The sequence below is a fragment of the Electrophorus electricus genome, chromosome 22 (assembly GCF_041902795.1).
Source record: "Electrophorus electricus isolate QZ-2024a chromosome 22, ASM4190279v1, whole genome shotgun sequence".
NCBI classification, from domain to species: domain Eukaryota; kingdom Metazoa; phylum Chordata; class Actinopteri; order Gymnotiformes; family Gymnotidae; genus Electrophorus; species Electrophorus electricus.
The window spans coordinates 1,885,054-1,904,257 of record NC_137518.1 but is presented as its reverse complement, the minus strand read 5'-3'; the positions used below and the strand labels follow the sequence as shown (position 1 = coordinate 1,904,257).

Genomic DNA, 19,204 nt, shown 5'->3' with positions numbered 1-19,204 from the left:
CTGAATGTTATCATAATTTTGTGTAATATTCGTCCACAAGAGATAAAAGTAAAGTGCAGTTGATGTATCATGCAAAGCACTTTAGAACCAAGTAAATTCACCACATCAGTGTCATCACAACCCATCCTGTCTCACTGCATAACAAAGATGTATAGACAAGGTTTAGAATTGTCCTTAGAAAATTTGTTCTGCTTGTGTGAATAGCCTAGGACATTATACTGGCCAGCCCTACGTTGATTCTCGGTATGTTTTCTTGTGTTGTTGCATCCTTGTGTTCCTGCCAGACATTTTTCACTGCCCAAGTTGTATTTTGTCTGAGATCACATATTTTTGTACTAAATAGCATGCCAAAATAAGACTTCTGTGATGGTTAGTGTGGACGAAACCTTAGTATTCAGTTAGTAATCAAAAGGTTCCTGGATTATATGTTATGACAGGTAAAAATCTGAAGTGTGTGAACACTGCACACAATTCAGTCTCATGGTGCCAATGTCTCAGGACACATGATGTTTCTGAAGCCAAACCAAACAATACAAAATGGTGGATGACGACAAAGGGGTATTTAAGTGTAAGTATAATGATTAATAGCATAACTGACCGAAGGGTCGATTATTCTTCATTTATTCTGTAAAAAGTTTATTTTTAACATGAAATGTGCTTAAGAGTATAATGTGCTAAAATACTGAAGAGCAAATTGTTCTAAAATCAGATTAGCATGAGCTCATCTCACAGGTAGACTGCTGCAACTCGCTACTTGCTGGTCTTCCTCTAAGAGCCAATCAGACCTCTACAATTTGTCCAGAATGCAGCAGCACAACTGGTCTTCAATCTTCGTACGTTCACACGTCATGCCGCCGCTGCGCTCCCTTCATTGGCTTCCAGTAGCTGCACCCATCAGATTTAAATCTTGATGTTCACCTACAAAGCCAAAAATGGACCAGGCCCTCCATACATGATGTCAATGATCAAAAGCCTTATCCGTACTTTGAGTACTTCCAGCCTCAAGTACGGCTTGGCTTGAAATACCATGCTTCAAGTCTAATGGAAGACAAGCATCAAGAATATTCTCTGTCCTGGCTCCTAGATGGTGGAATGAACTTCCGCTGGCTATCAGGACAGCAGAGTCCATTGCAGTGTTCAAACACAGACTGAAGACCAATCTATGTGTGGTCTATTTAAATGACCACTGATCCTGCTCCTATGTTGACTAACTGAAACTTTAGTACTTATTGTAGGGTATTGTTTATTACACTGAAGTTGACTAACTCTAGTATTTTTTGTTTATTGCACTGATTGTTATCTGTTACAGCACTTAACAAGTGTTTTGCAAGTGTTAACAAGTGCTTTGCACTTCTAGGCATCAGCATAGATCCCTGTATTTCAAAAGCATTCTAATTCAAAAATATCTTGGACTCTTAACCTACTTTACTGGCTAGGGTGCATTCTATGAGTAAATGACAAAGCACTTTTGTATGTCGCTCTGGATAAGAGCATCTGCCAAATGCCGTAAATGTAAATAAGCTAATGTTGTATGAACAGCTGTTAGCTAACTAACTGTTCTGGGTTGTTCTAGGCCATTCTTAAAATACTGCAGTGTCAACATTTAAAAAAAAAAAAAAAAACATTGCACTACATGCACTTTAAAAGTTTACTGGCGCTTTTGATCTCAGCACATCAATTTGAATGTTTTCATCATAAAGATCAAAGGTAATTGGGCGTTTAGCTGTAATGGTAAAATAGCAACCAGACTGATAAGGAATCACCAGAGTCCATTTAAAGGGGAAGTATTATGCTTTTCTGTTTTTCTCTTTCCTTTACTGTCGTTGTGTACAGGTAAATATGTAAATGGAATTCAAAGTGAATGCTAATATACATGCCAGCAAATAACTCTCACTCTCTCTCTCCCTCTCTCTCTCTCTCTCTCTCTCTCTCTCTCTCTCTCTCTCTCTCTCTCTCTCTCTCCCTCTCTCTCTCGCTCGCTCTCCCTCTCTCTCTCTCGCTCTCTCTCTCTCTCTGTCACTTTCTCTCTCGCTCTCTCTCTCTTTTGCTCTCTCTCGCTCGCTCTCTCTCTCCATTTTTTCTTACTTATTATTTGTGGATTTTGTGATGCTTAAAGCAAATAAGGTAGTTGCAATGAGTGCTCAAGTGTGGAGTTGCCAAGTCAACTCAGTGCTGTAGGCTTCTCAGCTAATGAACCTAACTTGACAACTAATCTTATTGTGTTATGATGGTATTGCTAATTAGCTGCAGTACCACCTTTATGCAAAATTGTGTGGAAATATGGTATCTTTTTTGTTGTTTCTAAAACCCACCTGTTTCTACAGCTGCTCAGGAGAGAAGGGTCCGTCTGCAGACTGCAAGATGAGACGGAATGTATAGAGGCAGAACTGGCGCTCGACCAGTCAAACCAGAGTGGGTGACTGGCTCATTGATGTGGGGAGGGGTTAAAGACAAGGGTGTGCTAACCGAGACTTTCAGACAGAGGGTGAAAAAAGATGTACAGTATGAGAAAAATAATGTGGGTTTTTTTTGGATCACTGAAACATGTATATTTATTCTAGTAGAGCACAAAAATAAAATTATGAACACTGAAAATGAGCATAAAAACAAGCAAACATTTTTAGATTCCATTTATATAGTTTCTGAAACTCCTTTGGCTTGTGGTGAAATCAGGTGGGCCTGATCTATTGCGCAAATAGCAATTACACAGCAAGCACTGACACTGTTCTTGGAAGGCAACATGTCAAGAACATTCTTCCCAAGAACACACGTCTCGGTCTTGAGAGGTACCCTTAGACTCCATGCCCCTAATCTCCGGATCCTAGACGCACAGTGCCAAGGGGAGGAGGCAAGTAGCACGAGTGAATCACGCTGAGATTAGAACATAGTGCACCTGGCAGTGAAACATTTTGTCTTCCAACAAGCCAAGTGTGAAACACGTGCAAAAAAAACCCCCAAAAAATACAAACGGAAGTGCCACACACCATATACAACTTTGTTGAAAACCATTTATTAAATGAAAGCAAAACCACTAAATTATCCCAGGAGAAGAAAAAATGTGTGAATCCATGCCATAAATTTCTGATATGTTGCCCTTTATAGTCAACTATGAATGGAGCTGTGTGATGCAGACAAAATACTATATCATAATAAAAAAGCTACATATTGTAAAAGCAGTATGCGCTGCAATGTGTTAAAAACACATTAGTGAACATGATGTTAAATGAATAACTGTCCCGCAATATTTTGACAAATGTCATTTACAGTTTGTTTTTTTCCATATGAACCCTGTAAATCTCATTTTAAAAAAAAAAACTGTTTAGAGTACTAATAGAGTATAAAATATATATCTCTGGTGCTCTTCAGTTCAGTTTCAAATACTTGAATATGTATTTTGAATAAATCTGTGGCACTCAAGAGATAAATATATTATAGCCTTTAATATCACTTAAATATTGGTTATAAAAACATGCCAGTATGCCTCCATCAGGGCAAGTCAAAACCACCGTCAGCAGTTCCTTTAAGAGGAAGAAAGTCGTATAATTAGTCACATAATAAAAGTAAACTCACAACTGAAGGAATAACCGAATTGTTTTCCTTGTGAGGAAAACAACACTGTTCCTTTCCAGACTGAGCCACAATGCATCAGACAAAAGAGAGACAACTGGATATTCAATTATAAGATACACACAAAGCGCCCACATATCACAGAAATGGAGAGCAATGGAGTTCACACTGTTAACCTTGGTATTACATGGCTTTCAACATATAAATCCAAAAAGATTCTCTCTGTAAAAGCATTTTAAATCTGTCACCACCCCTTATTGAGTTCACTGTGTGATCTAAATCACATATTTTTAATGTATTGCAACTAGCCACATAATGCTTTATTCTCCCTAAGAATCCACATGAACACTCAAGTCTATACACCACATATGAGGTATTGCAATTAATAAATGACTGTATGTTATACGTATAACCTGATATATCAGTAAAGTAATTGGTATAATTGTTATCATATCTCCACATTTATGCTTATTTGCTCTGAAGCCCAAGCAAATCTTTGCAGGCTCTGCCCACAGACATGGTTTTGACTTGCACTGATGAAAGCAGTAATGGCTGAAGTGCTTAGGTACGTTTTTATAACTAAACAGCCAGGGAATATTAAAGGTTTTTGTATATGAGTGTCTCGGGTTTATTCAAAACACTTACACTCTCTCTCCTCTGAAACCTCTGGGACTGGTCAGGATGGTCAAAGCACCCAATAAAAAAAATCGTCCGAGAGTTTAATTTAGTATCATTAAAATGTAAAAATATTAGTATCGCAAAGGCCGGTACTGCAATAACTATGAAAAACAATATATCGAGCAAGCCCTAAATGTATTTGAAAAGTGCCCACTGTGCTACTGATGGTACTGAGGGTCTCTCACGGATGAGTCTATTGGTATAATAACAGACATGGCCAGACCTTCTCTTCTTCTGCTCAAGGGCACTCGCATCTTACGGGCTTTCTCCCAGCCCCACGTCTGTCCTCTAACCTGGAGACGCACGCATTTTTCACGTCGTCTTCCGAGCATTGCGAACAGCGTCGCGAGTAGAGGCCGGAAGATAAAAGGCTGTGGGTCTTCAGAGTCTTTTCATCCCCAAATTGGTAATTGCACTCATTTGTTCCTATGGAGAAATGGCATTCCTTGCTAACGTGCCACTTCTTGCCATTGTCTCTTCCGTGCGAGTGCTCTCCCAGAGCTGGGAGAGCGTTCGGAGAATGTCAGGAAAAGAATGAGCTTTATAGTCAGATGAATGAGGAAAGCTAACAAGCAGTCAGTGGTCTGTGCGTGATCATTAGAAGCCTGACGATGCTCAGTGAGTTTAGCAAATTCCGTCCCCGCATCCACACACCTTATGATTCTCTCTTGAAGCAAAATGAAATCATTTTATTTTGCCTGTAGAGGCCAAAGGACGAATCCTGGATCTCATTATTTATGTTTCTCTGCACATCAAGGCCTAATCAGGAGAGAACCACACAAAAATCCCAATTGCACACCCTAGGCCTCAAGTAACACGAGCCTGTCTTCCATTTGTTAGCTAGTGGATCTTATCTGAATTTAATTCTGCGGTGCGACCTCAGGCAGGGGCTGAGACAGCAGACTTGAGAAAAGGACCATCTCTCTCCGAGAACAAACGTAGATAGAAGCGGGGTAAGGGTGCCATTTAAAGACCGGACACATGAGCTGATTTACACACCTGGGCCATTGTGAACCGCTGAACTGCTGACAGCCACCGAACAAAGCAGCATCTTCACAGCACTGGACACAAAGGCTGAAACACCACCCGGCAGGAAGAGAGAGGCTTTCTCCTGCTGACAGATAAGACAACTAGTCACTAAAGAACACAGAATCCATTACGCCCCTCGAGACGCACCTATCCCCACACCGCTGTCTCCTTGGCTTGTGTGATTTAACTGCCTTCGGCTCTATTTATAGCTGCCATGTACAGTCGCATGGCTGCAGACTTGCTTGCTGTGGTCAAGGTCAGATTAAATGACAAAAATTGCAAAATTATTGTTCTTACTAGAATGATGCCTGCATTAGGTAACAACCCGTCAGACAAACCGCATGGCATTCCGTAACCTTCGGCATAACCCCTGTTATGGGACTGTCGCATAGAGAAGCTGCAGGGTTATCTGTTACAAACGTCCATTTGTGGAAGGCAAATTCAGACCTTTGCACTGAATACTCGGCGTAAGATGAATCTGTGGCACTTATGTGACATTTAGGGAAACAGCTCGTCATTTATTAAGCATCATTAACCACAACCTTGCAATTACGGATCTCATGCAAACAGAGGATCGCATAGGTTATGCAGTCATCTGAGGAAATCTCACACCACTTCAGTCAGACAAATTACTTGTTTTGTTTGATAACCTGAAATCTCACCCTGATACTTTAAGACATCAGCATATAAATACAGATGGGGGAAAAAGGTCTACTCACATACAGTTACATTCATGCTGAGGATCAAAAAAAGACAATAAACCCTAAATATTCCCCAGTATATTTAAAACATGCACATTTGAGGAACAGCCACCATTAATCAGCACATGCTCATGGCAGTACAGAAGTATAAGGGGCTCTGCTGCATCTTCCTGTGCTCTGTTTCCTCCCTTTACTTCATTTACTGTATACTTCACCTCCTATCTGAAGCCTTTCTGTCCAGAAAACAATCACTCGCGTCCCAATCCACTCGTGCAGTAATAATAAACGTAACAAAGCTAAACAACATGTAAACGCTCATGAGCGCAATTGCAGAAATGGATCTAAATGGATGAAAAGGTTCGCCTCTGCATATGAGTTCATCTCTGTATATGAAGTAAACTGAAGTAACACCCCATGAACATACAACATCAGATCTGAGAGTTTCAAAGAAGGTGTTCTGTGCGATAAGCACTGAAAACCGTGACCCTGTTTGAGAGGACCTTGGAAATGGAGGGTCTACTTATGTCTAGAATAACAAGTACTGCTCCAGTGAGATGAATAAAAAATAAAATCATAATTATATGAATCGTGTTCTGCTGTTATACGCTCAGCAGATGGCTTCCATGTGATCTCTAGAGGAAATAAAAGCACACCCCTGGTGGCACCACTCAAGTGTGTGTGTGTGTGTGTGTGTATTCTTTAGGACACTTCTTAAACACAGATGGCATGTATCAGCGCACATCTTTCCCACTCAAATGTTTACCTGCAGCCACTAGTCAGTGAAATCAAAGAGGCAGCAGTGCAGGATCATGCCTGTGATGCTGACATGCAAATCACCGCTATTGGTGCAAATCAATTCCATTTTGGAAACTATTGTTATCCATATGCAAATAAGGCTGTTTCTACCTTCAGTCAAGTGGTTCTGACTGACTTTACCTCTGCACGCCAAGCAAAATCCTAACCAGTATAGTTTCAGGAATATATGTAGAATATGTTAGAATCCATATGTAGAATATGTTAAAATATGTTAGAATCCATAAAATTAAATGCATGTAAAATTTTCAAACACACAAAAGAATATAAATTCACTCCAGGTACCAAAAAAAAAAAAAGAAAATACCATACACTATTCCATTAAGGTTGAGTAGCTGATGAATTTTAATAAGGCAGTCTTACTCTGAGTGGCAGCGGATGGGACAAATGAGATATATTAGTCTAATCAAACCTTGGGAACACTCCCGTCTGCATCTAATGGATCCCTTGGGTGCTTGTGTTTGCTAAGCTACCAGTTTCCCGATTAAAGCACATGCAGAGCTGCACCCCTTGACGGATCCCGGCACACGCAGAAGTCATGCCTGCTCGCAGGGGTGAGAAGACACTGGGTCGATAGGCTATGTTGGGACCCACGGCAGGACAGATGGTCTCAGAGTGGCTGCCTCTGTTTCCTTCAATCGTACGACCCACTGCGCCAAGGTAATGAGGTCACATGCCTTTCAGTGGTCCGTGAGTGGTGGCACAGGCTGCAATGTCACTGGAACCTTCGCCGCACAGAAAAATAGTTTTGGCATTTGGATGCTGAAGAGCCCGAGTGTTTAATGAGCAGGTGCTGTATGTGCACAGTGGTGTGGATGGCTGTGGGTGTAGCGCACCGGTACGCCGGGCTCCTATGCTGTTTTCCACTCTGCCTTGGGTCTTAAAGCTGTTTTATCCATCAATCCATCAATCAGACACATCCAGTAAGTATGCCGCATGGTCCACCTTCCCTTCTCTTGTGCTCTTTCTACTGGACTGACCTCAGTCGAAAAGTCAGAACAGAACTGGTGGTTAAATAAAGTAATTTAAAATATGGCAGTTCCTCTCCAACACCCCTTACCAACCTGCCACTGTGGGTATTAATTATTTCAGAAATGGCAAAACAAAGCCACCAGTGTGAAATCTGGCTACGGTAACACAGCTATAAGAAGCTCCCGCTAATGGTCAAGGTGAAAGATGCTTTTGAAAAACTTTGTAAAATTTTAATGGCCTCCTGTCGGTTTACAGTAATTCATTTGGGGTCTGTTTTGTGCTCGTTTCTATCCAGAGACTAACAGAAGCTCACACTTCACATCGTAGAGTACTTGATGTTCCAACATTTAACATTAGTGTCACACCTGACAGAAGAAACTTCTCAGAGCTGTACATGGTCCCTTTTAGCCTTAAAAAAAGAAGTCAACTCCACTTTAACGAATAAGCTAATTATGAGTCATCTAGTTCACTGACCATTCATATGCCACTTTGGCTGTTACCCTGATGTTGTTTTCAAAAACAACACAGCTTTAAATTATTTAATTTGTGCAAAATTTTGCTTAAGCCTGTTTGAGATGATAATTACTCTCTGTACTGCTGTTGAATGATTTGGAGCTACCTGACGTCACATTCCTGGTCATCGGATTCTGACAAGATTCAGTAGTACTGCTTTACTCTTTTTTTTTTACCATTTTCAAGTGCAAAACATCTTAAAATGTTCCAACTTATCTTTGTGGCAAGTCGCTTTTTCATATCTGCTCAAGCAAAGCCCATTATCTTAAGCCCCAGTGGAATAATAAATTAAATGACTAAACTGTGAATTCATAAGTGACAATGAAATTAAACCTCCATGCCTCATGTAAACAGAATTTACATTTGGGTTAAGCATGCACTCCAAGGAAAAGCTGCCTATTGCAGGTCATTAGCTCTGGAGACACTACAGAATAGTAGACCTTTTGCAATGATGCCAATATTGTGTTTCACAAAACATTTAAGAAACTGAATTTGCCTGAAATCATTTTTCAGTCAGTTCAATGTGCTGATTTCCTAATGCATTGCTGCAATCAATCAGGAAGAAATATCTCACCTTAAACTTAAATCCTTAATCCTATTAAAAACATTGTGATTCTTGAGGTTATCCATTACCAGAATCTAATCGAAAAGCCATGACAGAATTAACACACCATTGAAAACAGCAAACTAGATAGAGGATTAAATTCACCTTTTTAATAAGTCCTCGTCTTTTAAAGTATTTACTTTACTTAAATTGAAAAACTCTTACAGTTATCAGATAACTTCTCGACAAAGTGTTGCTTCAGAGCCCGTCCATGGTCAGATTCAACTCGGAGGGCTTTGTCCGAATGAATTCACCTGACTCATGAGCGTCCCATAAATTTTATGCAACCTCACAGAAACTCTCTTATATGGCTCTTCAGCGTGGTTCCCTCCTAATCAGGCTTCCACAAACAGCTGAGGCAAAACTACCCACCCTGCAACACTCATGGCCTTATTCGGCCTCTTCCCAGCCCAGTAAACGGCACATATCAGGAAGGTTTATAAATGTTAGCAGATGTAGCAGCACATGCTATTACTCACCCTGACAGCTACTTATACCCACTGGGCCTTTGTGAAGTCACGGCGTCTGTCTTTGGTACAACACTCGGTTACTCAGAGCCATTATGGCTGTGGTCCACTTTTCCACTTCTGCATCACGTAACAATAAAATGCATTTACCATTTTGTAAAATGTGTGATAAAGTGATCACATTAATTCCATATTTTGCTGTGTGCAAGTGAACCTTGTTTTAGCTATTTTGGTTAGTACCTTATTCTGGGTAAGGTGTTATTGGCCTTCATGAAGCATTCCAAACCATTCTTGCGATGTTAATGGGAAAGCATTTACTGAAAAACCTGACATACTTCATTATAATCTCATCTTTGGAGAGCATGATCATTGGGTTCCAAATCCCAGGTTATGTTTTTACCATTTTGTTTATTGCACATTAGCAATTAACAGGCTGCTAAACATGTGTTAATTCCCCAGGGGCAATCATTTGGCTAAAGAGCTTCTGCAGTGCAGAGCATAAGTCTACAGAGCTGAAACCCACAGAGCTGAAACCTGCCTCTTAACTGTAAGATCTCATGGCTGGGGGGTTCCTGACAGTGTAACCATTCACCCTTTCAGTCTGGGGGAAGGCCCGTCTCTCCAAAATGATGGATCAGCCTCTCTCGGGACATGCCGGCATCTGCGTAGCCCTGCAGAGTGGAACTTCTCCAGCAACTGCATTCAGTCACCTGACAGTGCAGGCGTAAACAGCGCGGTGGGTTCACACATGTCAGAGGACTGAATGAGAAAGCCTTCACTTCTCAGAGAGGTGGTGTTGTTAAAGTATAGGGGGAAGATCAAGAAGTAGCTAAAGACTACTTGGGAGAACAGGAAAAATGATTTAAAAAATTTAGTTTTTAAATAATTGATCAAATCTTCACACATAAATAGGTGGAAAGGCAGAACCTAATTGTTTGAAATTCACCACTAGTAAACAGAAGGTAAATTTGTTGAGGATTTGCTAGCGGTACTTACCCCAGCGTGGTCATTGTAACGATGGTGTACCAGAAGGAGGCAGGAATGCTAGTGAACTTGCTTGAGCTGGAGCCTTTCTCAGCATAGAACATGACGGTGGCGAAGATGATGATGGCCATGGTCAGGGAGAAGAGGAGGAAGCCCAGCTCCGAGGCGCAGCTCTTCAACGTGTAGCCCAGGATACGCAGGCCCTGCGAGTGGCGCGAGAACTTGAAGATGCGGAAGACGCGGAAGACGCGCAGCGTGACGAAGGCGCCGCTCACGTCCTCGTTGTCCGTCATGACCAGGCCGATGTAGTAGGGCAGGATGGCCACCACGTCAATGATGCTCATCACCGAGCGCATGAAGCGGTAGCGGCTGGGCGCGGCGAACAGCCGGAGCAGGTACTCCACGGTGAAGATCATCACACACGCCGTGTCCATGCAGAAGAAGGCCACTGTGTAGCGCTCGCCGCATGGCACGTCCTTCTGGTTGGGTGTGGAGCCGCAAGGCACTGTTTCCACCACGTTGGTGATGACGGACACGGCGATGAAGAAGCCCGTGACGTAGTAGAACACCAGCGCCATGGTGCTGGTATGTGGGTTCTCGAAGGCGCGCCACATGGTCTCGCGGAAGTTCATGTTGGGCAGCTTGCTGTCTTTGTTCTCCTCCTGGTCATCCATGAGGCGCTCGGCATTCTCCCGCTTGCGATCTTTGTACTCTTCATAGCAACAGTCTCCGATGATCTCCGGGATGATACCGAAGAAGGCCAGCTCCTCATCGTAGGCTGAGATGCACTCGTAGCGTGGGTAGTGAAGCTTGCCTGTGCGGTAAAAGTTCAGGACGCTACGGAAGGCGTCCGGATCACGGTCAAAGAAGTACTCCTTCGTCTCCTCGTTGTAAAAAAACTCCTTCTCCATGCTGCCAAGCAGGGTGTCGGGGTAGCGGTCTAGGGTGGTCCTCCAGGTTTGAAAACGGCGCCCGCTGACATTCAGAATGATCAGCTCATCCTTCTTTTTGCTGTGATCCCTGGGGGCAACTGGCATGGGACAGTTCGCCACTGGCATCCAGCCGATGGCAGCTGCCCGCGCAAAAGGAAGCCATGCTGCTACTCCAGTTGCCATTCTGTCTCCAAAGCAGGGTCCTGGGGACAGGGGTGCACCCTTTAGATGAAGCCGTCTCTAAAACCAGCCATTAGCTTTGAAAAGGGGACAAAAAGAAATAGCATGTGTGGCTATAGAGATAGAAAAATGATCAGTTTGTGTTTGCTTTCTAACAAGTGTGTACTGGATTTCATATGAGAGTGGGAATACAGTGACCTTGTCATAAATGTATTCTAATTTATCATTGAAATCCATACAATAATACAATATATAACATAAAATATGTGGCATTTACAGACACCAGTATACTCTGTAGTATCTTTCTAATGACGTGTGCATCATGAACAGTAGCAAATTATGCTGTACTTTCTTTGCACGGACTTTCATTGAGCAATCAATCTAAAATACATTGTGCACAGAAAGCGATCGGTGTTTATGGTTAAATCTGTAGTTTCACACAGAAAAGTATACGGTCGATGCGTAGACTACCTGTAGATACCTGTTGAGCCATGACGCAGAGCGGGACTTAGTTCAATGTGCATTAAAATGGAAATGCACTGTTCATAGGCTCCTGCCCAGCTGTTATCTGTTGCGACTAGGCAAAGGAAAATCTGAACGACCGCTGCAGGAGCTAAACAGAGCTACATCTCAGATTCCTGCGACTAATGTCAAATATCGGATTCTGCTTTGTAGTAGTGTCCGCAGGAATGAAAGGCTTTTTAATAAAGTGTAAGCTTTTTTTATTATTATTACGCGATCACATTAGATGCCCAATAAAAACCGCCAGTAAACTACAAGTGGTAGGATTGATGCGTATATGCTACAATTAACGGGATAGATCGAAACGTTGTGTGCACACCAAAACGCGCTATAGTTGTCGTACTTACCTAAAGTACAATAGGAACGCTTCAGTCAGGGGAAAACGAGATGAGCCTTTTAAAAGCAACTCTTCTTGACAGATGATGTCCTTGGGCACACATGAAGCAGCTCCGTAACCCTGATTTGAGCGATGCATCTGCAAAAGGAAAAGCCGACGCTTTATCAGGACGCACTTTTCCAAGTCGAAGCTCAGGAAGCGCAGCATCTCAGTGTGAGCCTACATCGTTACCACCGTCCGTTTACCTCCATGCAGGCGGACAGCCGTGCGCTTTCTGAAACTCGGAGACACAAGATAACATGAATAGTCTCTCTCTCTCTCTCTCTCTCTCTCTCTCTCTCTCTCTCTCTCTCTCTCTCTCTCTCTCACACACACACACACACGCACGGACGCATGCATGTACATAGTGTGAAACACTTTTTTCGTCGACTGCATTACGCACGACGTTCATTTTTTTCTTAGTGTTTTTACGTTTCTTGTGTGATCTACTACCTGTTAATCGGTGTATGGTGAAGGAAAATGAACGTTGCTGGATTAAAGAACACAAGGAAATTGTGCCGGGGGAAAAGTAATGGCAGTATATGAGAATGGATGTATCAGCTACACTGAGCGAGTAGATGGCGTGAGCATTAGATTTCCAGAAGCTATACTCCACAATACTTTTTAAAAATGTCTCTATCATATGAAAATATGAAATATATTAATTTTGAAAGCATTTTCATTTTTTGTCACACCGACTGTCAGACGAAAGGAACTTAAACCTTGTATCAATGTCCTCGTTGAAAGGTATACGTATAAATAGCTTACTTTTAAAATTGATTCCATGACATTTTAAACAGACTCCTTTGTTTAGAGCCATTGCATTGCAGTGCAGTTGTTCCAAGCTTGTGCCCCTAGTGCACGCAACACCAACGATGTGTTGCCAGGTTGAGGTAACATCACACATTAAATACACAGTGAAGCATTTGTCACTGCAAACGGTGGCACTCTTGTTTACCAAGGACGGTTCACTAAAATCAGCTTGAGGTTCTTCTTTGAAAACACCAGTGATTAAAAACAGTTGAGGAGAGACATCTTTTAACTGACTGTATTCAATATTCAGCACCAGTATTCAACAACAGAATTAAACTCCAGCATTCTACACACAAATGCATTTCAGCATTCGACACCAAATCCTTAAGTACATCTACATGGTTTTCAGTTTTCCACCACATTAAACATGCATTCCTCTCGTGTGTGTGTGTGTGTGTGTGTGTGTGTGTGTGTGTGTGTGTGTGTGTGTGAAATAACATTTCATTTAGCCACAATCCCTAGCAAGCGGAAGGAGTATAAGTTGCTAAAACCACTCACATCATTATTTAAACTGTTCAAATTTGTGCCACCTAGACATGAATTATTGACCCTTAAAAAAGGGCCTACTTTCTGAGGTTGTGCATTAATGTCTTTATTAAGTGTTGGGTTCAGTGGTAAATCTGTGCTTCGTACATGGAGAGTCCTACACCAGGCAAACACCTTAGTCTGCCCCTCGCAGACCCGAGCATATGGGGGACATTCAGAAGACAATACAGGCAGTATGTGTGGGAGGTCCTTACTGAGTAGCTCAGTAAAAGATATGATCCATGTCCCTTGGCTAGAAAAATGGTGTAAATTATACACGAGCAATTAGATACAGAAATATATGTTATCTATGCATGTGATGTGCTTCTGAGATCATGTCTAACTGCACAGTGGGGATATTAATGAGAAGCTATGAGTCATTTCACAGAGGGTGCAAATTCTTCCATTTTACACTGGTGAAGGCTCTCTCATCTTAGATAAGGGTTAGGGTTACTATCAGAGGACTAGTACAGATAAACAGGGCACAAGTCAAAGGAACCATGACAAAAATTGTACGCTACAGTGACACAACATAAATTATTCCTTCCTTCACAAGGGAAACCGATGGCATGAGTTAGATACCAACTGCTGGTGGAAACGATTCCCTGCTGCTTCAGTGAAGTCACATCCCCATACTATTTGTGCACTGCTATCGACACAGAGAAGTGGAGAAGTACTAGAGAGCAGAACAGTAAGAGAAGTACTGAAGAAGTTCAACTCTGATGTGCTTTGATGCTGTCCGTGTTAAGCACAAAAGACAATGGCTATGTCCTTGTGATTTTATTCACAGGATGTACAGCACCAAAGCCTGGAGTTTAGTGTTTCTACATGATTTTATTCACCTAAGGTAGAGCCCAAAAGCCCTGGCTTTAGTGTTTCTCTGGATCGCAGCAGGTTTACAAGATGTGTTTGACCTTTCACATTACACAAATCGCTGCAGTTTCCTAATAATCAACTATTATACTTTTTATTAGGTGTTTGTCTATTGTTATGGATACTAATTGTGGTAATGATCATTTTGGTGCTGAATATCTGTAGTTAAACCTCTGTTCTAAGACTTGATGACTACCTACTGGCACTCTTAACAACATGACATCACCAAAGCTTGGTATCCCCAGGTCCACCTGGAAACCCTGACCCGTCTGTCTTGTCTGTCTCCCCCTCTCTCTAACTGTCCTTTCCTCTTCTCCTCTCTCTTTCCCACTCTCTCCATCCCCTCCCTCCCTTTTACCGTCTCTTCCTCTCTCTCCCCCTGTCTTTTTCTCTCTTTCTTATTCCCTTTCTCATCGATATGAAACACACAGAGGACAAGCAGCTACCTAAGGCCACTTCCTAAAGGCCACTACCTAAACCACTTCAACTGCTGTATCTTCAGTAACGTACATTCCTTCTTGAATGTACTTTTCTCATTTTTCAGTCATCAGCATCGTTCTCAATGTCTCACCGAATGATGGCTAAGATCTCTAATGAAAGACTAGATATTTAAGCACGCACTTAACATCTTGCACTGGACATCTTTTGTAGTCTAGACTGTTCAACTCTCTGTTCTGAAACCTGGGTACATGATGTCAGTCCCCTAACAAAAGTATATGATTACTGCACTGATTTTGCTTTGTGTTTTGTGTTCAGGTCAAAACTTTTCACTCAGTGGTGATGTGACCTAAATCGGCAAGTAAATCTGACTGACCTCACGTTTTCTGGGAGAGTTGATTTGCTGTATCATATTGAATACATCAGCCACTCCAGTGTGAAAGAGGTGGGTTGTCACGTGAGAATTCAGGCTAAAAATTCAATCCATCACAAACAATAGATTACTGATCAGGGCAACGGGGTCCTTGAAAAAGAGCTCATCTGGCATTGACCAATGGACGGCGCAGGCTGAAGCCAAACCAGTCAACAGCACAGTGCAGCCGACTGGGTGTGTTCAGCTTTAGTGGGTATTCTCACTGAGAGAGACCATTCTTGCCATTCTGAGGTAGGGGATCTCCACAGTCTATTATTGCAGGATATTCCACACAGCAATGAGAGGCTCTGCATCACCCAATACGTTTTTAATTTTTTTACCACTCGCAATACTTCGCCAGATGTTTGCCAGATACATTGCCAGATGTTTTCAGACCATGTTCTCAGTTCATTTGTTGTTTATTGTTATTATCAATCACACAGAAATTGTCACATACAAAAAAACCTCTTTTCAAGTGATTGAAAAAGGATTTAGGTGACAATGCACTCTGTTCATCTGGTATCATTTCAACAAGGCTCATTGCTTCACTTTGATTTGTTACTGAAGGTATCTGCAGTGAATTAGATTCTATTCAATCTGCATTCTGCTACTTTTTGTTCATTACTAGTAAGTAAGCAATTGCTCATCTGACACCAGAGACTTTAGTTTGAATGGAAAATGTAGCCTTTGCATTAGCCACTGACTGATACAAAACATGTGTTATGAACTAAGACACATGTAAAATCTATGCACAAGGGCCCCCATGAATAACTTTCATCACTCACACACACACACACACACACACACACACACACACACACACACACACACATACACACACACACACACACACACACACACACACACACACACACACACACACACACACACACACACACACACACATACAGGCCTGGAGAGCTCTCAGGAGTCTTTGGGGTGCTCCATGTCAAAATGACAAGAGGAACATGCCAAATCTTCTAGCACTGCAGGGAAGCAGAAGTGATTTCATTTTCTCCGTGTCGCTGTGAATCAAAGGAGGCATTGGGAGAGCGTTACGGACAGGTAAGCAGGAACACGGGGATGACGCAGTCTTCAGAAGAGCAAGAGAAACTCAAGGAGATGGAGTTCAGGGGAAGTTCAGAAAGGCTATATCTGAGTGCAGCAGATACAAATCCACAATGCCGACCAGAGACATGAAGAGGTTAGAACAAAGAATGTCACTCTGATGTTTAGTAAATGTCTGCAGGCAAGTCAATTCAGAACTAAATGCTTTAATTTGATCATTTTATCTCACATTGACTCAAATGTACATTTTTAAGGTTCTGTGTCTTGATAAAAGGATACACACAATAAAAGGATACAGTCTTACCACATACAAGTGTCCAGTTACATCCAATCAAAATATTTATTCATGTCATTGCTACATTTCGCAGTCTTCCCAGCGATGGAGCAGTCATCTCATACCTCTTACCTCATTAATTAGTTCCACGCAAAACAGAGGCATGTCAAAACAATACATCACCTAATTATTAAGATCCCCAATCATTTCAAACTCACAGACAAATTTAAGGGAAGAAGTGTGTTTATTAAGCGAGGGAAGCAAATAACATGAGATGGTTCTCCTAGTAAAAGTCAATTTCTTGAAAAGTACCAGTAACAGTAATCAGTAACAGTAACAGTAATCAATAACAGTAATCAGTAACAGTAACAATAATCAGTAATCAGTAACATTAACAGTAATCAATAACAGTAATCAGTAACAGTACTCAGTAACAGTAACAGTAAGCAAATATCATGAGATGGTCCTCCTAGTAAAAGTCAATTTCTTGAAAAGTAACAGTAACAGTAATCAGTAACAGTAACAGTAATCAATAACAGTAATCAGTAACAGTAACAATAATCAGTAATCAGTAACATTAACAGTAATCAATAACAGTAATCAGTAAAAGTACTCAGTAACAGTAACAGTAATCAGTAATCAGTAACAGTAACAGTAACAGTCATTTTCATTTCAGTAACAGTAACAGTAATCAGTCATTTTCATGTTGGTTTCATATCTCTTCAGCAGGCATCAAAGGGTGCTTACATAATAAAAAAAACTGCTATTATTTCTTCTTTTTGTTGAAACTGACTTATCTCTTGTCTTTGACGTTTAGTTATATTTCCTCAGATTTAATTCCGGTTTTACTGATTGCAGGTTGCCTTTAAACTTATGCAGTGCAATAAGAAGCCCTCATTCAGTAACATCCGGTGTTTATTCCATCAATGTATGGCCACGCATTTAAATATTTCAGATAGCATTTGGTTGGTGGTTGCTCTTTCTCTCAAATTGACATTTAGCATTTTTTAGTTATTAGTTTCAATTCTCTGATCTCATGAGCAATTAACTTGAAAAAGGCTGCAGGAAAATGAGCTTTAAAGCATCTGAACAGTAGCAACCCTGTGGGAAAGGCAAGTGATTCTGAACCGCCATTCTGTAAATATACTGGATATGCTACTCCACGGATCTCCGTTCCTTCCATTAGATTCATCATAGACAAATTGCTACAAGCAATTGGATTAGTCAGATCCTCAGAGCTTCGAATGATTCAGAAGTAAAGACCCTCAAATAAGTTCAGCAGTGAAACAGTGAATATAAAAAGCTCCTTCAGCTTGATGGGAAAATGGAGTCTATTGCACACTTATAGTGAGTATTAAATCATAGGTTCAGGAGACTGACACTTAGTTACCAATGAGAATATTCTGTGATTTTGGTCCAACTAGTCTGCACTTATCAAAATGCAAATGAGAAAATATATTCAAATTATGTATTTCAAATAGAATTCACATTTGCCAACCATCTTATCAAGAGTCTTAGCACAGAACGTTTCATACGTAGGTCCTTCAGTTGTTGTTCTGACATAGCAGTTTCAGAGAAAACTAAGACATATTAAATATTTATAGATTTGATCATCATCACTCAAATTCACATTTCAAAAGCTATTATTCCCTTAATTAGATTATCTGTCAGCCTGCTAATTCTGGATTTCTTAATAGCATAGTGAGAAACCATGTTCACTGCAATGCATAAGAATAAGATTACATGTACTACATGTAGGAAAATCTAGGAAACTTCCTTATAAGATAGACAAATGCTGAATGATACATCTGATAAAGAGAGAGGAAAACAAGAAAGAAAAGTATAAGGCTGAAAGCACGTGTGCAGAAATATTTACTCAATGTCTCTCCCTGTACCATCAGTGGAGTGGTAAGTGACTGTGAGTTTTGACATAGTCTTTATCATAAAGAATTTGCTTATTAGAAGCAACTCTCTTCCTCTACCTCTTCTTCGTTGGTCAGTTTCTGAATGCAGGACTGTGGTTGGCTGGATGTTTTTGGGCGGGAGTTCTCATTCAACATAGCAGGGATGCTCACACACGTATAAACACATAAACACTACACAAAAAAAAAAAAAATTGCCTGTAATATACCCAATAAAGTGACCAGAGAGAGTGTTTTATTCTCGTATCCTGGTTACAGTTCAATGGAAACTATCTATCAGTACTGTATTTCTTGTAAAGAGTTCTAAACACGCAATATTCTATCAGCCAAGCTTTCAGAAAGGGTTGTGCTTTTATCAGATACACTGTGGGGGTGTGGCTTCAAAACCCCTGATGTGGCTTAGACAGGGTGTGGCTTTAAAAGACTTGATGTGGAATGGATAAGGGGTGTGGCTTTGAAAGCCTTTAGATTTGTCAGAGTCAGGTTCAGTGGGTTGGCCTGTTTAACTCTACCCACACCCACTGAATAATTAGCTAGCAGG

General features: G+C 41.2%; 1 protein-coding gene across 3 annotated transcripts in view; it reads right to left on the bottom strand.

Annotated features, from left to right (window-relative positions):
- Nucleotides 1–12,601, bottom strand: part of LOC113586127 (A-type voltage-gated potassium channel KCND3-like) — a 65,128-nt gene extending 52,527 nt beyond the window's left edge. For all 3 annotated transcript variants that reach the window (XM_027024044.3, XM_027024061.3, XM_027024068.3), the window contains exons 1-2: nucleotides 12,310–12,601; nucleotides 10,341–11,517 (exon numbers count right to left, since the gene is read on the bottom strand). In XM_027024044.3, coding sequence (XP_026879845.3) covers nucleotides 10,341–11,443 — 1,103 coding nt within the window. In that variant the 5' untranslated portion in view covers nucleotides 11,444–11,517; nucleotides 12,310–12,601. The remainder of the gene's footprint in view (nucleotides 1–10,340; nucleotides 11,518–12,309) is intronic.
- Nucleotides 12,602–19,204: the final 6,603 nt, after the last annotated feature.